At 57.5% G+C, this 23,876-nt stretch overlaps 1 protein-coding gene across 3 annotated transcripts in view; it reads left to right on the forward strand.

Annotated features, from left to right (window-relative positions):
* Positions 1-23,397, forward strand: part of KLHL29 (kelch like family member 29) — a 294,701-nt gene extending 271,304 nt beyond the window's left edge. For all 3 annotated transcript variants that reach the window (XM_059405212.1, XM_059405211.1, XM_059405210.1), the window contains 9 exons: positions 320-458; positions 8,957-9,159; positions 9,969-10,228; positions 12,606-12,804; positions 12,960-13,142; positions 13,330-13,510; positions 18,891-19,084; positions 19,454-19,598; positions 21,217-23,397. In XM_059405212.1, the coding sequence (XP_059261195.1) occupies positions 320-458; positions 8,957-9,159; positions 9,969-10,228; positions 12,606-12,804; positions 12,960-13,142; positions 13,330-13,510; positions 18,891-19,084; positions 19,454-19,598; positions 21,217-21,400 (1,688 nt within the window). In that variant the 3' untranslated portion in view covers positions 21,401-23,397. The remainder of the gene's footprint in view (positions 1-319; positions 459-8,956; positions 9,160-9,968; positions 10,229-12,605; positions 12,805-12,959; positions 13,143-13,329; positions 13,511-18,890; positions 19,085-19,453; positions 19,599-21,216) is intronic.
* The last annotated feature ends 479 nt before the right edge of the window (positions 23,398-23,876 follow it).

Genomic DNA, 23,876 nt, shown 5'->3' on the forward strand with positions numbered 1-23,876 from the left:
TTGGTGTTGTATTGTTTTGGTTTGGGGTTTTTTGTTTGTTTGTTTGTTCGTTTGGTTGGTTTTGGGTTTTTTTGTTTTGTTTTGTTTTTGCTTTTGGAAAGTTGTCATTCCTTTGGTTCTGTAGCCCCTCCCAGTTGCTGCTTGTTGACACATACTGTTTGTGACTTCTTTTGACTGTCAGTGTTGAGCCAGTCTTGCCAAGAAACAGTATCAAGTATTTTCCGATTTCTCTACTTCTTGAAAGAAAAATTTTTAATTAAGAAAAAAAAAAAAAACTCTTAATGGGAACCTGGCCCTGTCTGTCTTCTCTGTTCTGCAGAAATGTTGAAGGAATTGAACCAGCAGCGCAGAGCGAAAGCGTTTACAGACCTGAAAATTGTTGTTGAAGGCAGAGAGTTTGAAGTCCACCAAAATGTTCTAGCTTCCTGCAGCTTGTATTTCAAGGACCTGATTCAAAGGTTTGCCTTCCTTCCAGCTGTGGTCGGGTCTGTTCCTTTGTAGGACGCTTTTGTGTCGCTTTTCTCCTCCCCTCTCTTGCAGGTTCCTGAAGCGTGACTCCCTGTCACAGAGCCAGTAGCCATCTCTCCTCACCCCCGCTCCCCACCCCCGAGTGCCCTTTCTCACATACAGCCCCAGAGCAGCCACAGCCCCCAGCCCGCCCCACGCAGCTTTGCTAGTCACCAGGGGCCTCTGCCAGCCGTAGACAAACTCCCCCCCACCTGCCCTGCCCCGAGGAGGATCCTGAGTTCTCAGTGGCTCACAAGCCCTCCCTGAGATGAGGAGGACTGCGGACTCCATTTAAAGGGACCCCTGCACACTGTCCCCACTGGTTCAGCACAGGGGCCCAGGCACCATCATCGCTGCTGTCGATAGTGACCTTAATGCCAGGAAAGCACATCGACCAGGCTGTCCCCCGCTGAGGAGCACAAGGCGCCCACGGTGCCGCTTTTCCACAGCTTGAGTTGGGGAGAAGAGACTTGTAGTCAAATCCGCATTCACGCTGCATGCCTTGATACTTGTACACGGAGCCTAAACCGGCGTTGTCTGAGCACAGACCAGGTGTGTCCTAAACACGGTCTCTCTCAGCCTTTGCTCCTGCCCCTCCGCCCTCTGCCCCGGCTATTTCTACCTGAATGAGTTTTAATGGTGCATGAGCATCTTTTTTTTTTTTTTTTTTCCTTTTTTTGGTGTTTTTTTTTTTTTTTTTTTTTTTGTCTGCTTCATACCCTCGCAAAGAAGTCAGGGGCCACCTTCTAGCTCCTTAGTGAGGGAGAGCAGCCGAGGGGGCCGGCCCAGGGTAACGCTCCTGTTTCTCTCACCATCAGCAGATTAATGCCGCTGCTCATTTTGCCTTGCAGCCTCTCCGGGGCGGACGCTGAGCCGGGACTGGGCTCAGAGTGGGAGGACAGGACCTCTGCTTGCTTCCCAATGCTGTGTTTGGACTTGCCAACTAACCCCAGAGTGACTGTGTTTTGTTTCAGGATGGCACACTGGCTGGCATCTCCTTTCCAATCTGTTGTGTCCTTTCACTTAGAGCTGAGCTGCCCGGCGTGCAAGCCCCACCCAGCCGCGCTGGCCCCAGCCATGCAGGAAGGGGCAGGCTCTTTGTGACTTCCAGTCTCATGGACAGCTTGGGTCTCCCGCCCCCAGTGCTTGGGTTCTCTGTGTCCAAGCACAGGGGTCAGGGGCATGAGCTCTGGGGTAAAGGGGCACGTCCAGTGGCTTCTTCAGGCCAAGGGAGGTCTTTGTGCTGCCACTCTTGGCAAGTTCTGATACTGGCAGTGACCAGCATCCTAGGGCCTTGGTCCCTGCTACAGACCAGCTGGAGAGCACAGAGCGGGCAGGATGCAGGGGCAGGTTGGTACTAAGTGATGGCCCAGGCCTGGGCTAGAGAGGTGGGCAAGAGGAGCACAGGAGCCATTTAACTGTCTTTAGAGACCTTACGCGTAAAGCCAAACTCTCGTGCACAACAGAGGACACCACTTGGTGGGAACCCCAAGTAGTGAAGGCTTCTTAGGCCAAAAAGGAAGGAGGAAGAACATTCCAGGCAAGGGGTGGGTTGCCTGGAATGTTCTAGAATATAAGGAATGTTCTAGAATGCCCCAGACAAGGCCTACAATGAAAAGCTGGGACAGAGGCCATCATAAGCAGTGTGGAGGGGAAGGTAGCATTCCCAGAGATGGATGTGAGCTGGGGTTAGATGAATGGGCAAGCCCGACCCCCGGGCTAGAGCCCTGGGCTTGGTCTGAGGTTGTGGGGGCATCCAGAGCAGTGGGAAAGGGATGTCCACCTGAAGGTGAAAGAACTGTAGGATGTGCCTCAGTGGCCCTAACCAGAAATGGTGGGCGCTGGAACTAAGAGGCAGTCCCTGAAAGGGAGAGGGCACTGCCCCCCGGCAGCTAAGAGACCTGGGTTCCACACCTGACTCTGCCACTTGTCCTACGACCCCAGGCAAGTCACATCCTCTCTTGTAGGCCTCAAGTTTTCTCATCTGTAAAGCAGGAGGCTGGTTCCAATGACATCCAGGTTTCCTTCCAGTTCCAGCATTCCAGGGTGGCGGTAAGGGGGTGGCACGGCCAGCCCTGCAGAGGTTTCCCATGTGCAAGCCCCAGGACGCGAGAATGGTGAGGTCACAGGGTGCAAGGCAGGTCCAAGGACCAGTGTCAGGGCAGGGCTGGGGGCGAGGGGTGAAATGAATGTCTGGGTGGCAGGTTTTCATGTCTGAAGGGTGCCCTGGGACAGATGCCTGCCAGGCAACAGACAGATGATAGGCCTGAATGCAGAGAGGCCTGAAGTCTGGGGAGACCCCTTCAGCGTAGAGGAGGGTCACTCAAGGAGGAGGGAAGGCCAAAGCTGAGCCCAGAGGCACCCCTGTGGCAGAAGGTCACAATGTTAATTCGCGGCCATTTTAAATTTTAGTTCCCCTTTCTTAAGCTTGGCATCCATCACTGTGTCTGCCCTTAGCTGCAAAGAAATTCCTGCTGTGGAGAGGAGAGCAGAGTCTGCAGAAAGCGGATTTCCTTTCTGGGGCATGTAACGTCCTGGAGAAGTTCACCCCCTCAGTAGTCAGGGAGCAGCCGGTGTCGTTCCCCTGTCATTTCGGGCTGGGACCCCGGGTTCGGTGAGCTGTGGCCAGAAAGGCCCGGCGGGAGAGGCGGGGCCCTGCCTGTTGAACCCGAGGCAGGAGCTTCCCTCTCCGGCAGCTGCACTGGAGAGCCCGAGGGAGGAGGGACGGTCTGTGTCCTGGTCCTTCCTTCCATCATGGCCTCAGTGAGCACTGTCAGCACAGGGGACCCACTCTTCTCTGCCATCCCGGGACCCGCAGACCTGGGGGCTCAGGCTGGACTCCTGGACTTCCATCCTGGGGCCGGTCTCATGTTCACCACTCTAGCCCCCATGAGCCCCCTGCCCCAACCCCCGGCCACAACCCAGTGTAAACACCCTCACCTGGAGCCCCAGGACACACGTGGGGAAACCAAGTCATTCAGTCCTCTTCGCTCCGCAAACAGCGGAGCCCCTCTTGCAGGCAACACTAGATGAGAAGGGTCTCTGTCCTGAGGAAGCCCACGGCCCGACGAGGGGAGCCGCAAAGAAGTAGGAGCAAGAGAACAGGCTGAGCACAGAAATGGGGTTTAGACACACACACACACACACACACATACACACCAGGCAGAGCGCCTGACTATGGGAAGAGGGACATTCAGGGGCGACAAGAGTGGCAAGGCCCAGCACGCGATTCTGTGTCGCTGCTGTTCCAAGTGCCAGGTGGCGATGGAGCGCACGAGGCCAGCGCAGGAGGCCGGAGCCGGCCCTCGGGGGTTTTGCTTTCGGCCTGGAGCTGTCGTGGTCAGATGTGTGTTTCACAAGGATGACAGTCAGGCCGTGAGCGGCAGAGCAGGTTCTCAGTGTCCTCTCCTGACCAGCTCACCTGCCCCTGTTCGCCAGGCCCCAGGCCAAGCCCCACTCCGTGCACACGCTCTGTCCTCACGTGTGTGTGTGTACCTTTGGTGCGGCTGCAACAGCTTCTCTCCATAGCCTTCCCTTGTATCATTTCAAACTCTTGTCTTTTTCCCCCTGGCGAGGTCAAGACCCAGCCCCTAAGGAGCCTGTAGAAATGTCGAATGTCATCCTGAAAATCCTCCCACTAACCCTGAGAAACAAGTAGCATTAGTGTCCCCACTTTACAGATGGAGAAATTGAGGCCCAGAGGATTTTAAGGAAGCAGTAGGACTGGGATGGGAGGTCTCACTCCAAAGTTCATGCTCTTACCGTCATTTGCTAACCCGCAGAAGAGCAGAGGGTAGTCTTTATTTGTGCGTGAAGCCTATATGGAAAGAAAGTGAAACTCAGGGTTGGTGGTGTGGACAGATAGGCGAGGAAAGAGATGTAAGAGTGTGTGTGTGTGTGTGTGTGTGTGTGTGTGCATGCACACCTGTGCATCTGTTGGAAACACTCGTAAACTGGTCACCATATCTGCCCAAGAGAAGACCCAGTCCCCACCTCTGCAGTGGTCACTTGTCCCCAGACCCGGCCTCGGGCATGAGGAGGAGCACCGAGGAGGCTCCGGGAGGCCATCAGGAAGCGCAGAGCCATGCTGAGCCCCCTGTGCTGCCTCACCTCCCCTTTGTCACCCATTCTGAGTCCCTGTGACAATCAGGGTAGGAGAAAGAGCCGTGTCTTGGGATGCTGCTAGGGCTGGGGCTTTGTCTTGGGATGCTGCTAGGGCTGGGGCTGTGCCCTCACTGCACCTCGCCGGCCTCCAGGCTGGTGGGGGACCCCAGAACTATTGAGTGGGCTGAGCCCCGGGCTTCAGGAAGGAGGAAGGATATTTAGAGCAGACTAGAGCTAGTGGCGCTTAGGGTTTACAACCTCCCGAGCCCAGAGTCACTTCTCAACCCCGCTGAGCAGGACCTGGGTCTGCCCTGGACATTTTGGGTAAGTGGAGATGTCTCTTCACTTATCCCTGGGAGCCGAGAAGGGCTCAAAACCGGCTGGTGCCACGGGAGGCGTCGACTAGCCCTGTCAGAGAGGACCAGGGTTGTCCTTCAGAGAGAGCAGAGCTCCTGCCCTCCCTGCCCATGCTTCCAAACGTGGCCCCCACGTGTGGGAGGAAATGTCGCGCTGCAGGGAAGAGCTGTCCCCTCATCCCACCAAACGGGACAGAGACCCAGCATTCTACCTTCCAGCCAAAACCCTCATCCCACCAGGTCTGTCGGAGCCAATGACACATTTGAACTCTGTTCTGTTTTTATAGTAAATGAAAGCAGACGGACACATTGATTTGTCCAGATTGATTTTCACAAGCCTCGTGTGTAGGCTCTGGGCCTCTCCCTCCATTGTTCTCTCCAGGGGAAGCGAAAGGGGCCTCCGGGGCTGCGCGGCACAGAGCCCGGACACAGGGTGACCCCACAAACAATAGGAAGGCCGTCCGCCCCCTCTCCCCTCCTTCCCCGTGAAGCTGGGCGTGTGTGGGTGTCAGTCTGCCCCCTTTTCCTGGTAGAACAGACAGGTGTGGCTGGAAAACCAGATAATAGAAGGAGAGACCCATCTCGAAGGCGAGCAGAACAGTGTGAGTCAGACCCATCGCCAGATCACCAGGGAGGGGCCGGAGCAGGCCAGGCCGCCCACCCGTCTTCTGCACCTGCTCCGTGGCTGCCCCCAGCCAGCGCCGCCCCACGGATGCCTCCCAGTCATTCCAGATCGAACTTGCAAAATGAAAGCATCTGATTACTGAGGTGTGTGAGGGCCTGATGAGGGACTAAAGTCTGGAGAGGGCAGTTCTTATCCAGGTGAGCAAACTGCTGACTGGATAGACCAAATGGTCTATAATGGGGATCTGGCGTTCCCGGCCCATCCAGAGGCCCAGGCCTACCAAGCAGAGGCTATGTCCCATACCCTATGGAAGGTGAGCCCGGGGAGCTTTGGTCTTCTGACAGAACCCACAGGGTCTGTGTGGGCTGGATCGCACCAGCCAGCCCCACACACCCACCCCCCAGGGTCAGGTTCACGGCCCAGCCTGACAAGGCTATCACTGCCCGTTCCTGCCCTGCTTCTCCCCCCTCCGAGATCACATTACGACCCAGACCGCCCAGCAGCTACCAGTGCTCCATGCAGCTAAGTGGAACAGGATGCTTAGACCCCAAGAGCCACCTTAGGACAGGGGCAGAAAAAGTCCTCTGTGGAGGACACAGCTCCCCATCGGTGACCAGGGCCACCCATCATGAGCAGTGCCTCCCAGGGATCCCAGGCTCATAGGGAAGAGTCCTAAGGATCACTGAGGTCCAGTCCCAAGACTGTCTGAGGGTCAGCAATAGAAAGTCACCACAGGCCTCCCTCGACCCCACAGCTGTGTGGACCGTAAACACATACGTGCAGATGAGCTACATAAGACCTCCCAGCCAGGAGCCTCCCCACTACAGATCTTGAACTCAGCCACCCGACAAAGCTTCCATGATGTTCCCAAATATTCCACCATAACCGAGGGGAATGGTCATTCTGCCCGTGGCGTGGCATCTGGCCCCAGGGACCTCCACCCACTCCCCAGCTTCCCATGGGCAGCCCTCGCAGGGGTGCTGAAGGAGCGGCCACAGCTGTGCATCACAGGGGCCGTGGGCCTCACCAACCCTGGACCGCACCTCTGATGACCAACACCCCATGGGCCTCCTCACATCGTCCCCACACTCCTTGGCCATGCAGGCAGCATGCTGTCCTTGGGGTCCTCTCCTCGGCTCAGGCTCGGGGCAGGACAAGCATCTCCCACAAGCATAGCCACACGTGTCCCACCAGACTCCACACTCAGGGTCGTGGGCCCCCCCACCCTGGCCCTCCATCTGCCCAATACCTCTCCCCACAGGGTCAGGCTGGGGGTTCTCGGGGTCATGTGTCACGTGCACTCCAGTGTGTGTGTGTGTGTGCGTGTGTGCGCACAGCTGAAGTCCACCGCAGCTCATCACCGAGTTGGATCTCCTCTGCAGCAGAACCATAGGTGGACAGGAGGGCTGAGCCGAGGTGGAAGTAGCAGTGGCTGGGGGAACTTGGGAGAATGTGAGCAGCCTGACTTTAGCCTCATATGCCCTGCCCTGGCTGTGGCCCAGTGGGACCTCCGCAGAGTATGAAGGGTGTGAGGAAAAAAGGCCAGGCAGCAGCATGTAGGAATGAAAGCAGAGACCGCCAAGCCGAGTAAGAGGTTGACCAGATGGCCCTGGAGGAGTTCGATTTCTGTGCTTTCAAGTGATCCCATAATGAACTATTTTTATACTTAACAAAATTACCCAGGCATGAAAATCTGTCCTGACAGCAGTGTTAACACAGTGTATTAAGTCACTTGAAAAGTCACACACCCCGTGTATGTCTATGGTTTTGAGAAGGGGCTATGCTCAGACCCTCGGCTTAGCTAGGCCTGTTCCCTTTCAGCTTTACCCGCCAAGCCTGGTGGCAGGGCCCCTGCGGACCCTGGTCGCACGAGCCATGCTGTGGGGAGGGGAGCCCCAAACGATGAGTCGCAGCTCATCTGTTCACTGCCCCGTCTTATTGGTGCCTTAAAAGCCTTTGGTGGCCGGACTGCAGAGAATGTTGCTCTCATGGGTTCATTTCAGGTTCTGTGGGGTAGAGCAGAGTCTCCTGCGCAAGGCGTTTTCCAGCCTCTGTTGTATAAACTCTCCATGGAACTCTAGACTTCATCTAGTTCAGTCCTTGTTTTGCAGAAGAGGAGCCTGAGGGCCAGAGAGGCAAGGTGACCCACCTGTCCGTGGCAGGGCGGGGGCACACAGGTCCCCTAGCTCCCTCCCCACCCAGGAGTCAGCCTCTCTCGGGGGCTGCAGCTGCTGGACACCCCCACACTCCCACTGTTGGCCACAGGGGTGCCCAAGGGACCTATCACGAGAGTCTTGCCCCCTGGCCTCCTCTGGAGGAGAGAGAGGGCAGGGGTCATTGCCCAGCTCAGGCAGGACCAAGCAGGACTGGTCAGAGCGGCCGAGATGGGGTGCCAAGCCAATCACCTCTGAAAAACCTGCCTCCTGACTCTTAACGCTCTGGGTGTCTTTCCTCCTGGTCACTTCGGTATTGTGTGATTTTTGCTTCATCTTATCTGTTTCCTTCCAGGTCCAGCTTTAGGGCGCGGCTGCCAGGCCTTAGGAGCCTTTGCAATGGTTTCGTATTTCTATAGACACCAGATATGAACATATTTATATATTTGTGTCCCTCCCCCGCTCCCCCCCCCAGTTCACAAGCCCGATGCACACTCGACACGCAGGCCACTCTGACTTCTGACCCCGTGTTCCATGTGGCAGGAGGGCCCCGCCCCGGGCCAGGTCCCAGGTCATGGCTGCTGGCTGTCTGTGGCGGAAGTCCTTGGTTGTTTCCCTCCCCCTCCCCCCAGCTCTAACCATTCTGTCCGTCTATCTCGTCTCGTCCTCAGTTTCAAAGCAATGTCATGAAGGGCTTCCTTTCCATGCCTAAAAGGAAACAATATGTTTTTGGGGTTGGAGTCAGGGTTCCGGGACAGCTTGGGGCGATCGAGGGACGTCTCTGGATTGGCCGTGTTCACCGCCAGCTGGGGGGCCCGGTCACACGGGCGGCTCCCCGCTCGGAGGCAGCCGGGCCCCCCCAGGACGGGACACAGGAGCCAGCTTCAGGGCGGAGCCGTATTGTTTCCCTTTGAGGCCAGTCCCGGTCCTTGCCCCCACCCACAGCTCATGCTTCTTGATTTGCATCTTTTTTTGCATGGACATGCCAAGTAGTGATAAGCAGGGTTTTCTGTTCTTTTGGGCGTCTCTGGTCAGACTCTTCTCTTTCAGATCCTGTGTCAGGCCGTTAGGTTCAGGTGTGTCATTGCTGTGTCCCTTGAGTCCTAAAATGAAGGGCGTGACCGAGGCGTGCAGAGAGATGTAGCCCTGTGAGGAGGCGGCGCCGTGGCCGCAGGGCGGCAGGTAAGGGACACCCTGGTCTCTGTGCCTAGGTCGGTGCCAGATGGCAGCCAGTGCGGCCGGGAGAAGCTGGAGCTCGTCCTGTCCAACCTGCAGGCCGACGTCCTCGAGCTGCTGCTGGAGTTTGTGTACACGGGCTCCCTGGTCATCGACTCCGCCAACGCCAAGACGCTGCTGGAGGCGGCCAGCAAGTTCCAGTTCCACACCTTCTGCAAAGTCTGTGTGTCCTTTCTCGGTGAGTCCGGACAGGGGGGCATGGGTTGCCTGGAGGGAATGGCACGGATGGGCCCACCGGGTGGCTCAGGGGGTTAAGCATCTGCCTTCGGCTCAGGTCACGATCCTGAGGTCCTGGGATCGAACCCCACATCGGGCTCTCTGCTCAGCGGGAGCCTGCTTCTCCCTCTCCCTCTGCCGGCTACTCTGCCTACTTGTGCTCTCCATTTCTCTGTCAAATAAATAAATAAATAAAATCTTAAAAAAAAAAAAAAAGAAAGAAAGAAAGAAAGAAAATTTGAACAACTGTATTCGGGCACAGACCCAGACACGTTCAGACTAGAATAACCATTTGCCAGACCTCAGGAGAGCCTGCTAGACTGTTGCCAGGCCTAGAGGCCAGGATGGGTGAGGCTGAGGCCCATGGGAGGTGGCCGCTGGGCCTGTGAGGGGAGTTACTGCTGGGGCGATCCTAAAGTGAGAGCCTGTCCCAGTTTCCACACGACCCTTGCTCCCAGCCCAGGCCCAAGCTCTGAGGCCCACAGCCCCGAGGGAGCACCAGGCCGCGCACTGACGCCCCATGCCTCGCTCTCAGTCCTTCTGGTGGGACCTGCCGGAGTGGAGCGAGGCCCCGGGGGAGGCAGCCTGTGGCGGGGCAGAGGAAAACCCAGAGGGTCGAGCCACAGCCCCAGGGATGCGGGGACCCCGGATGCTGAAGGCAAGTCGCAAGAGGGACGCAGGCTCCGAGAGAGATCCAGAGTGCAGGTGATAGGAGCAGAGGGCCACCCCTCCAGGGCCCTGTGCTCAGTGGACCTATGCTCTTGCCCCCAGAGAAGCAGCTGACGGCCAGCAACTGCCTCGGGGTCCTGGCCATGGCCGAGGCCATGCAGTGCAGTGAGCTCTACCACATGGCCAAGGCCTTCGCGCTGCAGATCTTCCCTGAGGTGGCGGCCCAGGAGGAGATCCTCAGCATCTCCAAGGATGACTTCATCGCCTACATCTCCAATGACAGCCTCAACACCAAGGCCGAGGAGCTAGTGTATGAGACTGTCATCAAATGGATCAGGAAGGACCCCGTGTCCCGAGCGCAGGTAGCCCCCCCCCCACCCTGCTCGCCCCTTCCCCCTGGGTCTGGGGTCCTGTACAAGGATGACGTCAGGAGCCAAGGACGGAGGGAGGTGGAGGAAGCAGGACCTCCTGGGAGACCATCAGTGGGAGCCCAAAGGAGCCAATAGGCCTGGGCAGAGGGAGGCCAGAGCCATTCCCGTGGGCTGCAGAGAGATGAAGACGGGGAGGACAGGCGGGACGTCAGTCACCGGGGGGTCCCGGGGCTGGCCTTGCACCTGAAGGAGCCTCAGACCAGCCAGAGGCCGCAGGACCTGCAGGGAGAAGCGGGGACCCTGGGCCTCCTGTGAGCTCAGCCCCGGCAGGAGGAGCCGTGGAAACCATGCTGGGGCTGGGAAGCCACTGCACACGTCACAGGAGGGGAGGCAAGGCCCTCAGAGGGGACAGCTGGAGAAATCGGAGCCAGAATCCAGGGCAGAAGGAAAGGAGGGCCGGGTCCCCGGGCCGGGCGTCCGAGTCACCGGAGAGCTGTCCCATCCCAGCGGGATCTCTGGGGCAGAAAGCACTGGCTAAAGGCCTTGCTCAGAGTGGAACTGCCTTGATTCTAACGCATGAGGGGCCCCCAGCAGTGAGTACAGACGCAGGTAGCTTCAGGAGTGCTCAGAGGCCACCTGGAGCGCCGCCAAGGGGAGGTCAGAGTCAGGGAGGGAGGCCAGGACCCAGAGCTCCCAGCAGCGGGTGCGCATGGCAAGGGCACTTCGTCGCATGGGGAGCAAGAAGCGGCACAGGGGAGGGAAGGACGGCCAGGCGCTGGGACCAGCAGCATGCGGCGCTCCACCGGGGCAGGGCCCGGCCGCTAAACCCAAGGGTCCTCTGATCAGGTGGGGAGTAGGCAGGGGTCCCTGGTGGAGAGAGCAGGCAGTCGGGCTGGACAGCTGTAGTAGTGACTGCCGTCCGCCCCAGCCCCAGTGCTCTGTCTTTGTCTGCGACACGCCTGTGACCGGCGTCCCCCAAGCCCCTCTAATTCGTACACCCCCAAAGCAGTACATCTTGTGTTCCTCCCTTCAGTTCTGCCCATTACCCAAAACAGAAGCCTGGGTCCCTTGCATCCCTTCCATGTCCATTTGGGCCGCACACGGCTGTCACTTTGCCTCCGTATTCCCTCCCGGGAGGGCCGGCTTCCTCTCCGCGTTCAGGCCTGTCATCTCACGGCATTGCTGAGGGGGCTGCCCTGCCTTCTGTCTCCCCCACTCCAAATCAGTCCTACCCTGCAGCCCGAGCGAGCAGTCTTCCTAAAGAACACACGTGATCGTGTAATTTCCTTGTGGAGAGCCCCTCGTGAGCTCCGACACGCCCCCTGCGGGACCCAGCACACCAGCCCGGCAGGCAAGGCATGGGGCGGTCGGGCTCTGGTCTCCCTCACATCTCCAGCATCATCTCCCCTGTCTGCTACACCCCCCAACAAAGACCTCGGGCACCCGAGAATAAGTTCCATAGAAGCCCCCAGATGCGATCTTCTCCGTCACGCTCCGACATCTCTGCCTGTGCTTCGGGTGTCCTCCCCCCGGAGGCCTGGAGAAACCGGCAGTCGGTCCTTCTACTCCCAGCTCAGACGGCGTCTGCTCTGGGAAGCCGTCCACCTGCACCCCAAAACTCCTAAGCAGACTCCTCCTCAGGGCCCCGCTAGCGCCTTCTCCTAACGGATCGTCCCCTTACCTGCATTTTTCGCCGTGTGCCCCCGAAACTCAGGGCTTACCGGCCTTACCGGCACTCTGGCCGTTATGAATGGTTGGCGAACCATTTGTTGCATGCAACCAAAGCCAAGTGGTGAGCAAAGAGTTTGCCAGGCAGGAGGGGGTCCCAGTCAGTTCGTGAAAAGCCTTCAGTGCAGGTGAGAGAGTCCACGTGCCCGTCTGAGGCCATGGGGTGCCACTCAAGGGGTCTCTAGATATTGGGGAGACGTAGGCTCTGACAGGTGTGACTTGCAGGCCTCGTGGTCACTCTCAGCCTTCCTGGGCTCTCCCACCTGTTCCTGACTTCCTGCCCCCATGTATACGTCTTCGGGGCTCAGGAGCCCCATTTCAGGCCCCCGCAGCCTGCGGTGAAGCCGAGCCCCAGGCCCTGGGAGGAGGCAGGAATGAGGTGCCAGAGAGCTGGATGGGTGGTTCGCCCCGGGCTCAGCTACAGCACACCCAACCTCCAGTCCTCACCTCTGGCTGATGGGAGGGCCCCCCATCACTCTCTAGGCCAGGGTGAGCCGTGTCTACACTGTCCAACCAGACACAGACGAGTTTCCTGTGTGGGACCATACCCCGCCCGTCCTTCCTTTCTTCCCAGTACGACTCGCCCAGAGGCGGCTCGACCGTATAATCTCACCCACCCTGTGTCTCCCTGACCCCGCAGTACGCGGCGGAGCTCCTGGCCGTGGTCCGCCTCCCCTTCATCCACCCCAGCTACCTGCTCAACGTGGTGGACAACGAGGAGCTCATCAAGTCGTCAGAAGCCTGTCGGGACCTGGTCAACGAAGCCAAGCGCTACCACATGCTGCCCCACGCCCGCCAGGAGATGCAGACGCCCCGAACCCGGCCCCGCCTCTCCGCAGGTATTGAGGGACGGGCCTCCCGCGCCCCAAACGCGGGTGCCGTGGGGTCAGCCCGACTCTGGGCCGGCCCCCCACCCCGTTCCCCAAGAGGCACCAGGCGCGGCGGCCGACAGCGTGGGGTTGTGTCCGAAGGCTGGGCATCGGTGTCCCTGCAGGTGTGGCCGAGGTCATAGTGCTGGTTGGGGGCCGTCAGATGGTGGGGATGACCCAGCGCTCCCTGGTGGCCGTCACCTGCTGGAACCCGCAGAACAACAAGTGGTACCCCCTGGCCTCGCTGCCTTTCTACGACCGAGAGTTCTTCAGCGTAGTGAGTGCCGGGGACAACATCTACCTCTCAGGTGAGGCCCCGCGGGGCTGGGCTGGGGGCCGAACACAGACTTCCCGGCGGGCTCCTCTCCCCACCCCAGGGCTAAGGAAAGCCAGAGCCCGGAAAGGGCCACTTTGCAGGTGAAAGCCTCTCTCCCCGCCTGTCCTCCGGCCCATCCTCACTCCCGCCCGCTCTCTGCACCTGTATACTGCCTGCAGGGGGCATGGAATCGGGGGTGACGCTGGCCGATGTCTGGTGCTACATGTCCCTGCTCGATAACTGGAACCTCGTCTCCAGAATGACGGTCCCCCGCTGTCGGCACAACAGCCTGGTCTACGACGGGAAGATTTACACCCTCGGAGGACTCGGCGTGGCAGGCAACGTGGACCACGTGGAGAGGTAAGCCACGGGGACGGGAGCGAAGATGGCTTTGCTTCTGCCGCGAGCACGCGCCCAGCTGGGGCCAGGACGTTTATAAGGTGACGGTCGCGGGCTCTTCAAACACAGCAAAGAGGGAGGAGGGAAGACAGCGAGAGGGCAGCCGGAAGGATGACAGCCGCCACCGCTGAGACGGGGCACTCTTGTCCCATTCAGGCGTCAGACAAGCTGGAGGCAAGAGACCCACTGTGGGCTTGGCTGGTCTCACCAGACATCTAGGAGGTGCCCCAGGCCTGGAGGTACCAGTCCAGAGACTGGCAGGGGGTGGGGGGCAAGGCTGCGGCCGACAGCCCAGACGGGAGGATGCCGCGTCCGTGGCAGGGCCTCCACATCCCTGCCACATCGGGGAGCCCCTGCCTCCCTCTTTCCCACCCATCCCGGGAAAGCTGCTTTCAACACGGGGAATGGTCGCCGCACGCAGGGCTGGCCAACCATCTGGAATTCTCCAGAAACAGACACAAAGCAAAGGGCCGGAGAACAGTGTGTGTGAGCCTGCCCTCTGCTGGAAGTCCCGGGCTGGCCTCCTCCCTGAGTCCCACGGACCACAGAGGGTCGGGATCAGGGATAGAGGCTGGGCTGGGGGTAGGGGAGTGGGGTGAGGCAGCCACAGGCTGAGGTGGGCCCTTCCCAGGGTGGAAATACTTCATCTTCCCCCTTGAGCTGGAGACCATTCTTGCCGAGAATGGACGCCTGGGGGAGAAGAACTCCGAAGACTAGTGAGTCAGCAGCAAGCAAGGGGGAGCCTCAGAGCAGCCCCGCGTTTGGAGAAACTAGTGCCCCCAAGAGGGGCAAGTTAGGCTGAGCCGGCCCCAGGTCCCAGCCCAGGAGGGCGCTGCTGAGATCACCAGAGCCTCTTCTCCACATCCTCTCCCGCGGCTTGCCCACCATCCTAGGCCCACGTCATCAGCTGTCACAGAAAGCACAACTGTCCATGTGACAACATTTTGCCCCTGGACCCACACGTACCCCTCAATTTGTATTTTTCCCTCGGTGGCTAATTGGACACTTGACAAATGTTACAGCCGAGAGAGTTTCAGAGTGAGACAAGCTCTGGATGTTCACTGTGGGCTTTTAACTCCCCCAAGTGGAGCCTAGAGATGGCTCAGTAACGACATCTAATTGTCATATTGATTTGGAGTTAATGGGGAATCCCTGTGTGATTATGAGGATATTAACAGTGCTGCTGAACCTGGGTCAGCCCTGATGCTGACGGCCTTCAGTGGGGCCCGCTGCACGGCCCTCGCATCCCAGGGCTTCCGGAAGCACCAGCTTCCAGCCGTTTGTCATCCCATAATAAACACATGAAAAAGGAGACGTTTTCTATGTAGGAGTAAACTGAGCAAGATCTGTCATCCTGTCTTGCTTTTGTCAGCTATTTTTAATCTCCTAAGATGCTGATTACTCATCTTGCAAACTTATACTTGTTGATAGATACAGGGATTTGTTCGAGGATCAAATGCACCAAGAGGAGGGAAAGACTTTTTTACTTCCCTTAGGCTCGGGAGCAATTCTCCAAGGCCCGGTAGCAGCCTCTACCCGCCTTTCCTGGGGGACTGGGCCTCTGTGCCACTAAGAAATATCAGCCAGGTCATCGTGTGAGCAAGACCAGCCCAGGAACCTTGGTAGATGGGGGAGCCGTCCAGGATGGCAAGGGGCCCTGAGCCCTCCAGCCCTCCGGTATCCGGCGGCTGTCCTTGCAGGGACAGGACGTGGACCCGAAGACCCCTGGGTGGTGTGCCCGCAGGCAGGGTGGAGGACACAGGCAGAGGGGACGCCCACTGCCTCCCGAGAAACATAGCTGCCTGCAGCCCCTTCGGGCAAGTAATTTCTGCGCCACATGGTGGCAATGATGAGAATTCAGGGTGACAAGAAGGTCAGGGTAATGGGGACAGACACGAGGGTGCTTTGTTCCCCGGGAGGCACTAATGGTACAAATTGCTCTTATATTGATAATGAATGAGATATATGGTACATTATAATTATATTACATTACTGTATTACAGGAATAGAGCAAGATTATATAATTATAGATTAAAACAACAGTGCAACAGACAAACCTGTATTATATCATTATATAAATAACTGGGTCTAATACTTCCTAGCAGTATATTGCACGAGCTGTGGTTACCGGATAAATGATAGCAGAGTGCCTCACTCCACAGGGTCATTTGCATGTCATTAGCATATCCTTCTCAAGCAGGAAGCTGACAGATTGAGCTGACGGAGGGCTTGTGGCTTGGCAATCAGCCACCTGGAATAACAAGCTCTGGGGAAATTCGCATTTGGCGGAATGTGCCATTATACCGAAAGCCTGAAGACTAACAGCCACATAATCTTCCACTGTCACCCAGCTCCTTCTGCAGGAGCTCTTTGGATCTCTGCCATATTGGCTAAAAAAAAAAACATATCTGAACTTCTGACACTGTCCAAAAAGACACTTACTCCATTGCCTACTGGCCACATATCATTCGTCCGGAACTTAATGGAATCAGCCCCTGCTGCCCCGTAAGGTACCTCAGCCTCTTCTCGAATCCTGAGTCTTGACAGGCACAGAGCTGGACGTCTTCCCACTGTCCCCTCCTCCCTGTCTCAGGGCCCGGGGCACCGCCTGGGAGAGGCCAGTCCTGGATCACTAAGCCATGACCTTGTTATGGCTCCTGCCCCCAAGGATCCTCATGAGGAAAAGCAGGCCCCGCAAGCTTCCCAGGATAGGTGTACTGGTAAAAAAAAAAAAAAAAAAAAAAAAAAAAAAAAAACCAGCCCACAGGGGAAGCCCTGCCCGGAGTCCAGAACAGGCGAAAGAGCCATGTGGTGAGTGGGAGACGGGCCACCAAGAAGGTCCAGAGTGAGTGCTTGTGAGAGCAGCCCCGCGGGGACAGTTGACGGAGTTGCCGGGAACAGAGACCCAAAAGGTGCCCAGGTAGACCTCAGATAGCCTAGGTCCTTGGCTGGTCTGTCAGATCCCACGTCTGTCTCTCTCATCGGCTCCCTGTGGTCATTTTTGTCGCTGCTTTGTCTGGTACTCACATTCTGCACATTTTGTCGCTTCCCCGTGCTCGTGCTTTGTCCTGCCATACATGTGCCACAGGTCTCTGCGGCCCTATAACTCTGCCCCTTCTCCGTGTCTTCCCTTGGGGCTGAGCGCTGGTGGAGAAAATGCCACCGTCTGGTAGATGGGCCCCACTCCAGACTGAAGTCTTCCGATGTCTACCGGGTCCTTTGTGCTGCAGGCCCCTTGTCAGCAGTTTGGCCAGCTCTCAACAACTTGTGTTTGTCATCTCCACCTCCCCCATCAAGGCTTTTATCCCATGGACACCGATATCCCGCCAACACTGACTCCAGCTTCACAGAGCTGGTGACGTCATCCGGCAAGACGCCTCTCCTCTCCCGGCCATTGCTCCTGCCCGACACACCCTCCTCTCTCACTCACACAAGCCCTTCCTCGCTCATGCCCGCGTGGACACCACCTCCCTCTCCACTCTGGGTGCAACCTGCATCCCACCAAAAGCCTCCTCCAATCAGCTCTCTCCTCTCTTCCGTCTGTATTTTATCTCTCTTTATCCATTTGGGCTCCTTCTACCATTCTGTAAACACAAGTAAACCTCTCCCCCTAAAATGAAAACAAAAGCCGTGGTGCCCTGGAGCCCATTCATACTGGCTCCTGAGACATGACTGGTACCTTTTTTAGGCACTGTGCAAGCCAGTTGTTAGTTACAGATCTTACTAAAAATCAAATCATATAGACTTAGAACTAAATAAATTATATTAAAAACAAAGATAACCCATACTCAAAACTCACCACTACACTTTTCTTTTTTTCTGTATTCTCTACAATCTGTGCTCTGGAGGTTAGACGTGTCTGCTGTGTCTCTATGCGGTGGGGATTCTGTCCAGTGGTCCGCCGCAGCACGTCTCTTCCCAGTGCCACGTTCCCTGTGCCCTTGGTAGCTTGAAATCGGCCGAGAGAGGGTTCACATCACAGAAAGCAGCAAGTGCTGCCTAGCAGGTCTTTTGCCCTGGGGAGCTTGTTTTTAGACATCTATCAGCACGCTCCAAGGAAAGCCATCTCTTAGCTCCGCAGACCTTTCCAGGCTCCACCTTCTCTGCCCCTTTTCCCATCTGAGTTTCATCCACAAGAAGTCTCTACCTGTCGTGTCCACTGCCTCCCTTCCCATTCATCCTCGATACGGAAATAGCTCTGCACCTCCCAGTCCACTTAAAGTCTCCTTGATAGGACCTCCAGGAATCTGCTGGGGACTTCTTGAACTCCCATCACATCCCCCACCCACGGAGCTGTGCCCTGTGCGGTGCCGCCACTCTTCTGAGGACCCCCTCCTTAGCTCCCCACTTAAAGGCCAAGGTTTCCCCCCGCGAGTGTCCTCAGCCTTATCCTCGCCCACACGCTGCCTGTGCAGTTCCTGACCTTCAGTTTCCATCTCTGTGCCCATGAGCCCAATGCAGAATACGTAGGCCACACGTCCACTGCAGCCACCCCCCGCCACACCTCCCCGGTTGGTTACCACGGGTCCTGTAAACTCCCCATCAATAAAACTGAAATCATCTCTCTCCTCCAAACTCCCCAACCTCAGTTCCCTGTCGCCTGAATAGTGCTCCCTCCTTCCCGTTTCCCGCACCAGAGACCCTGAGTCATCCTGGGTAACTAACTCTGCCTGCCTTCGCAGCAATGTCAGTTAACGACTGAACCCCCCAGTCCGTCTGTCCTTCTGTCCCCTCTTCCTCTTGTCCCTCCCTGGTCCAGCCCACTGTTCCCCCAGCTTCCAGCCCAGAGCCTGCATATACAGCAAATGCTCAGGGCAGCCCTGTCAGGCAAAAACGGTAGGAACGAGCTGGACAGAGAAGGCTGAAGGGGCCTAGAAGCTGGGGAGCCCTGTGTGAGCCAAGGAAAGGAGACGAGAAGCTGCGTAGAGGTCGTGGCAGGCAAACAAGAGCCCGCCGAGGTTCAGGAGGACGACTGCGAAGGCCAGGATGGGCCAGATCCCAGGTGGCCTTGAGTGATTCATCCCAAGTCCCCCCAGATGTGTGTGGTCCCGGGCTGGGCTAGGGATGCCAAGGGCAGGAAGCAGATGCTGGCGCCCCTCCCCCCATGCCTGCTGACCGGCACAAGGCCCACCGCTGATGCTGGGCTCTCGACCCCCTCCCCGCCCCGGGCCCGCTGCCCAGCACAAGGCCCACCGCCGATGCTGGGCTCTCGACCCCCCCCATGCCCGCTGCCCGGCACAAGGCCCACCGCTGATGCTGGGCTCTCGACCCCGCCCCCGTACCCGCTGCCCGGCACGAGGCCCACCGCTGATGCTGGGCTCTTGTTCTCCCCTCTCCCCAGGTACGACACCATTACCAACCAATGGGAGGCCGTGGCCCCTCTGCCCAAGGCCGTGCACTCTGCGGCAGCCACGGTGTGCGGCGGCAAGATCTACGTGTTCGGGGGCGTAAACGAGGCGGGCAGAGCTGCGGGGGTCCTCCAGTCTTACGTTCCACAGACCAACACGTGGAGCTTTATCGAGTCCCCGATGATCGGTGAGAAGCAGCCCTCCGCTCCCCCCTCCCCGCCTCCCCTTGAGCTTCGTCTCAGTGTCCCAAGCCCAGAAGGCCCACTAAGCCCTGTGGTTCTGCAGACCCCGGTCTGGGGGCTGGGAGGGGGCTGGGAGAGGGAGGCAGGCCGCCAGGCCCGGCAGAGCCGCAGACTCCACTTGTCTGGGTGACAGGCAAGCTGGTCCGTGTGCTGGCTGCCCTCTGGGCCCGGGCCTTGTCCTCGGGTTAACGGCTGATGGTGGAGCCATCCTCTGCCAGAGCCCGTCCTCTGGAGGCCTTTCTGGCGAAGGAAGGGGTGGAGAGGGGGTGGCCCAGAAGAGATGCCCTGACCTGCCTGCTCTGTTCTCCTGGCAGACAACAAGTACGCTCCCGCCGTCACGCTCAATGGCTTCGTGTTCATCCTGGGCGGGGCGTATGCCAGAGCCACCACCATCTACGACCCCGAGAAAGGGAACATTAAGGCAGGCCCAAACATGAATCACTCCCGGCAGTTCTGCAGGTGAGGGCCGCGGGAACTCTGCCGGGGGGGAGGGGGGGGGGGCGGGGAGGGAAAGCCAGCAGGAATGGTCTGAGCACCAGAACGGCTGCCCGCCCTCCGATTCGAGCAGCAGCACCCTCCGACCACAGGCCCCACCCAGTGGCCCCAGCTGACCCGTCTCCAAGCCAGAAATGGAGGGCTTCGTACAGGGACCAACCCCAGGTCCTTGCGGCCACACCTTCTCCGGGTATAGGACAGCTGTCCCCCGGGACCACCTGCCCCATCACAGACGAGAGGCAATGCCAGGTCTCACCTGTGCAGCACCTCACATGGGACAAGTGGCCTCCCAAGGGACGCTCTGACCGCCGATCCAGGGAGTGGTATGAGGCCTGGCTGCCTTGGAGTCTCAGAGCTGACAGGGCAGGAACACACCCGGACCAGCAGCCATGGGAAGAGAGAGTAGGGGCAGTTCTCCTACTGATGAGGCAGGCAGTTGAGCTAGATACCCTCTAAGTGCCTAGAGCAGGAAGGTTCTACAGTTCTCGGGCCTTCCCCCTCACCATCGCACACTCCAGGCAATGGCGCGTACGGGCAATTCTGACCACACTGGCCTCAGACTGGCCTTTGGGCACCACCTGTGGGGAGGACTTGCGTGCCTCATTGGAAACTCAAATTGGGCCCAGAAAGACTTAATGCCTGTGAGGAGATGTCAGCTGGGTCTGGCAAGAGAAGCAGGGGGGAAATGTGCCTCCAAGGGAGAAATCTAAGGGCCCCAGGGGGCAGGCAACTACAGGGCAGAAGGCTGGAAACTTCAGGTAAGATGTCTAGCCCGGCCCGTTCCGTTCTAGGCTCAGAACTGCAGAGAGAGGTGGCAACTTGGCAAGGGTATCTGTGCAGCTTCAGGGGACGGTGAAGACGACAGGGCCGTTAGCGAAAGTGTGGGAGGACAGGGGGCCAGGTGCATGGATCTAGCCGGGCGTGGGATGGGGTGGCCAAGATGCAGGGAGACAGGAGGGGCAGATGGGAGCAGGGTGTGGTGCTCTCGCCGGGAGAGCAGCATGGAACCGGGTCAGCATCCCGGGTTGCCATGGCAACCACCCCGCTGAGAGGACGCTGGCCCAGCAGTCACTGGTGGGCAGCACCACCAGGCCACCGTGCTCCACAATCCCAGCAGGGAGCTTGGAGTCTAAATGTCCCAGTCGAGGAGTCAGCAGCCTTCAGTTAGGACTTAGCTCCTCTCTCCTGTCTGCCATCACCCTGGTGACCTGTGTTCTCAACCTGATTGGGACCGTTGAAACCTCTCTGTTCAAGCAACACACAGTGCCGCTCAGTAAACGGAATCGAGAGCCTGTACATGAGGCCGTGCTCCCGGCCACCTTTTGGGGGTCCGGCAGGTGCCGGGGTGTCCCCACGGCTGGGGGGGCCGCAGACACACGGCATCCCCGACCGGCCCTAGAGGGAAAGCTGTCTTCCTGCAGCTGCTCGGGTCATGGGGCAGAGGCAAACCATGAGATCCCTTACACCTTTCGCAAAGGGGGAGCAGGGAGGCCGCCCGCCCCGGGACAGGGTATTAAGCATCCAGCTCCAGGCCCAAGGGGGGGCGTGAAAGGGCTAACCCTCTCCCCGCTCTCCCCCACAGCGCCGTGGTGCTTGATGGCAAGATCTATGCCACGGGCGGCATCGTTAGCAGCGAGGGGCCTGCCCTGGGCAACATGGAAGCCTACGAGCCCGCGACCAACACGTGGGCCCTCCTGCCCCACATGCCCTGCCCTGTATTCAGACACGGCTGCGTCGTCATCAAGAAATACATTCAAAGCGGCTGACGTCCGCAGAAAGCCCGAGCCGGGACTGGTCAAGTCCGGTGAGGCCAATGCAACTCACAACGACCCATGTTCAGCAACACCCGTACGAGGCTGATAGACATGATCAAGGGAATCACTACGCTAAACATTTGGAATACTCTCTACATGGAATGTAGAAAATCATCCTCGCCTTTGGGGGAGACGGGGGCCGAGCGCCCCGCGCGGCAAGGAGCCACCACCATCCGGGCAGCTGGGCCAGGGCGCGCCTGCAAACGCACTTGCTCTGAGCGGAGGTGCTCGCTCTGCCTCGTGCAATAGAGTTTCACATATTTTTCAACTGGGAGAGAGAAGCTGATTTTTTTCCCTTCGGGCAGAGCAAGCTTGATCCCTAAACCACCATAGATCAATTATCCTGTGACAATAGTAGGTGGCAGGCTCTCTTGGAATCAGATCAAAGTGTCCTTATCACTTTGATTCCTACTTTTGTTTTTAACCAATCTACACTTTTCCGTGGCCGAGGGAAGAGAAGGGACAATACTGTGTGAGCGGCACAAGGTCTAGGAGGCTGGGCCGGAAGAGAGGTCCAGCCCCCCACCCCCGACCCCACCGCGCCGAGCCAGACGCGGCTGGAGCGGCCGTTTGGGGGCAGCCGAGGGACAGCCGGGAGAACCTTTGTCCTTCACAGGTTTTTCTACCGTGTTTTTGCTGAAGAGGGACAGGTGACTGTGCTAGCTTTCTCTTGTCCGATATGAATTATTTAGATTTCCAAGGCATTTTCTTGATAAACAAAAAGGCTATTTTTAAGTACGGAGAGGAGGAGGCGGCCATGAGAGGATCCTGCGGGAAATCCCAGAGCCCTTTGTAGGTAGTGTCAGAGTGGGGCATTTGCTCTAATTTTTTTCTATGTGCAGAATAGAGGATCTCTCCTGGGTGGGGGTGAGGGCCCCCGTTTTATTTTTTAAAAAAAAAATGTAACTCCCAGACAGCCCCATGAAGAGCTGTGCCTCATGGAGGCGGCGTCGAAGAAGATTCTGTTCTAGAAGGAAACCAATTCTGGCTCCCTCCATGAGGTAAAGCTGAGGCCCCAGGCTGGGTGGGAAGGGCAGGCGGGAGGGAGGGAGAATAAATGTCTACAAAGCACAGGAGACTATTTTTGATATTTATAGCTATATATTAAGGCACCTGCCTCAAGAGCTCTCAGGATGGGGACAGCCTTTGTAGACGAGCCACGTCAGCCAAGGCCCGAGGGGCGTGAGCAGAATCCCTCTTCCTGTAGTGTATTAACCAGAGAAAGGGAAGCCAGGAGGGGGGTCACACCGTGGTTCAGGACGGAGGCCTTCCTGCCGGTCCTCAGACCCTCAAACCTCACGCGCTGATCAGCTTCCATTCCAGGGCAAGAAGAGAGCCGCCGCCACTGCGCTATTTAGGTGAAGTTGGTACCAAATACGCATTGACCATTTTTCTATCCGGGAAGTCAACTTGCCGTCATTTCACGATAGAAACCCATTTCTAAGGAGAAAAAGGACAGGACGTGCTTTCCACCTTCTGGTATTTGACGACACAAAACTCCCAATTCTCACGTCGGCCATCGACTTCTAGCACTACAAGTGTGGCTCCCACTTGGACAAGATACCGAGCTTCGTTATGCAGTTTTTAATATTATTTATTCTTTTAAAAAGTAATAAGCACAAAACTACATACATTGTATGTCATTTAAAGTATTTATGTCAAACAGGGTGCAAGTGTGAACCCAAGGACTGGAGCACAAATTCCTAACTGCCTGGGGCAGGGCTAACGTTAGCGTCGGTGTGCGTCTGCCTCCAAAGGAGGTGTTAGTGGTCAGCAAGACTCAACACAGATGACATTGAAATTCCGTCTCTCTCCTCATTGATCACACTGGAGCAAAACTGGCTATTTCTGTGAATGATTGAAACAGGGTTCTCTGTAATGGTATTGTACATAGTATATGTTTATTGTTAAGTTCTTGTTATATTATAATAAATATATTTATAGATCTAGACTCAGAAGCCACTGGAATGCCTTTGTGTGCCACCATCCTGGCCACAGTGACGAGAAACCCCGTGGAGGCCAGCTCCTGCTCTCACCCCTCAGCCGTCTGGGCTCTGTTCCAGAGACTTTAGTGCAGACCTTGAGGATGAGAAAGGACAGAACTCCTTAGCAAGGGAACATGCAGACCGACTTTGCTCCACTAAGGATATGCACACAAGGCTTCCCTGGAGAGCAGGTAGGATTGCTCACTCTCTTGCAGGGAAAGAAGTTTCCATTTAACAGGGTAGTAGGAGAAGGAAGATTCACCAGCATTTCATCCATGTGAAGAGCTCCCGCCCGCCCTCAGTCCCCAAATCTCACTAAGACCTAGCGTCATCTTCAAGAAAACATGCGAAGAAGGTAGATCAGGATGGAGGGGAGTGGGAGCTCTTCAGAGGACTTGGCTGAAGCCTCTGGTGCTTGACCAGACCCTTGCCAAATAAATTAT

Source organism: Mustela nigripes, chromosome 7, assembly GCF_022355385.1.
Source record: "Mustela nigripes isolate SB6536 chromosome 7, MUSNIG.SB6536, whole genome shotgun sequence".
Taxonomy (NCBI): Eukaryota; Metazoa; Chordata; class Mammalia; order Carnivora; family Mustelidae; genus Mustela; species Mustela nigripes.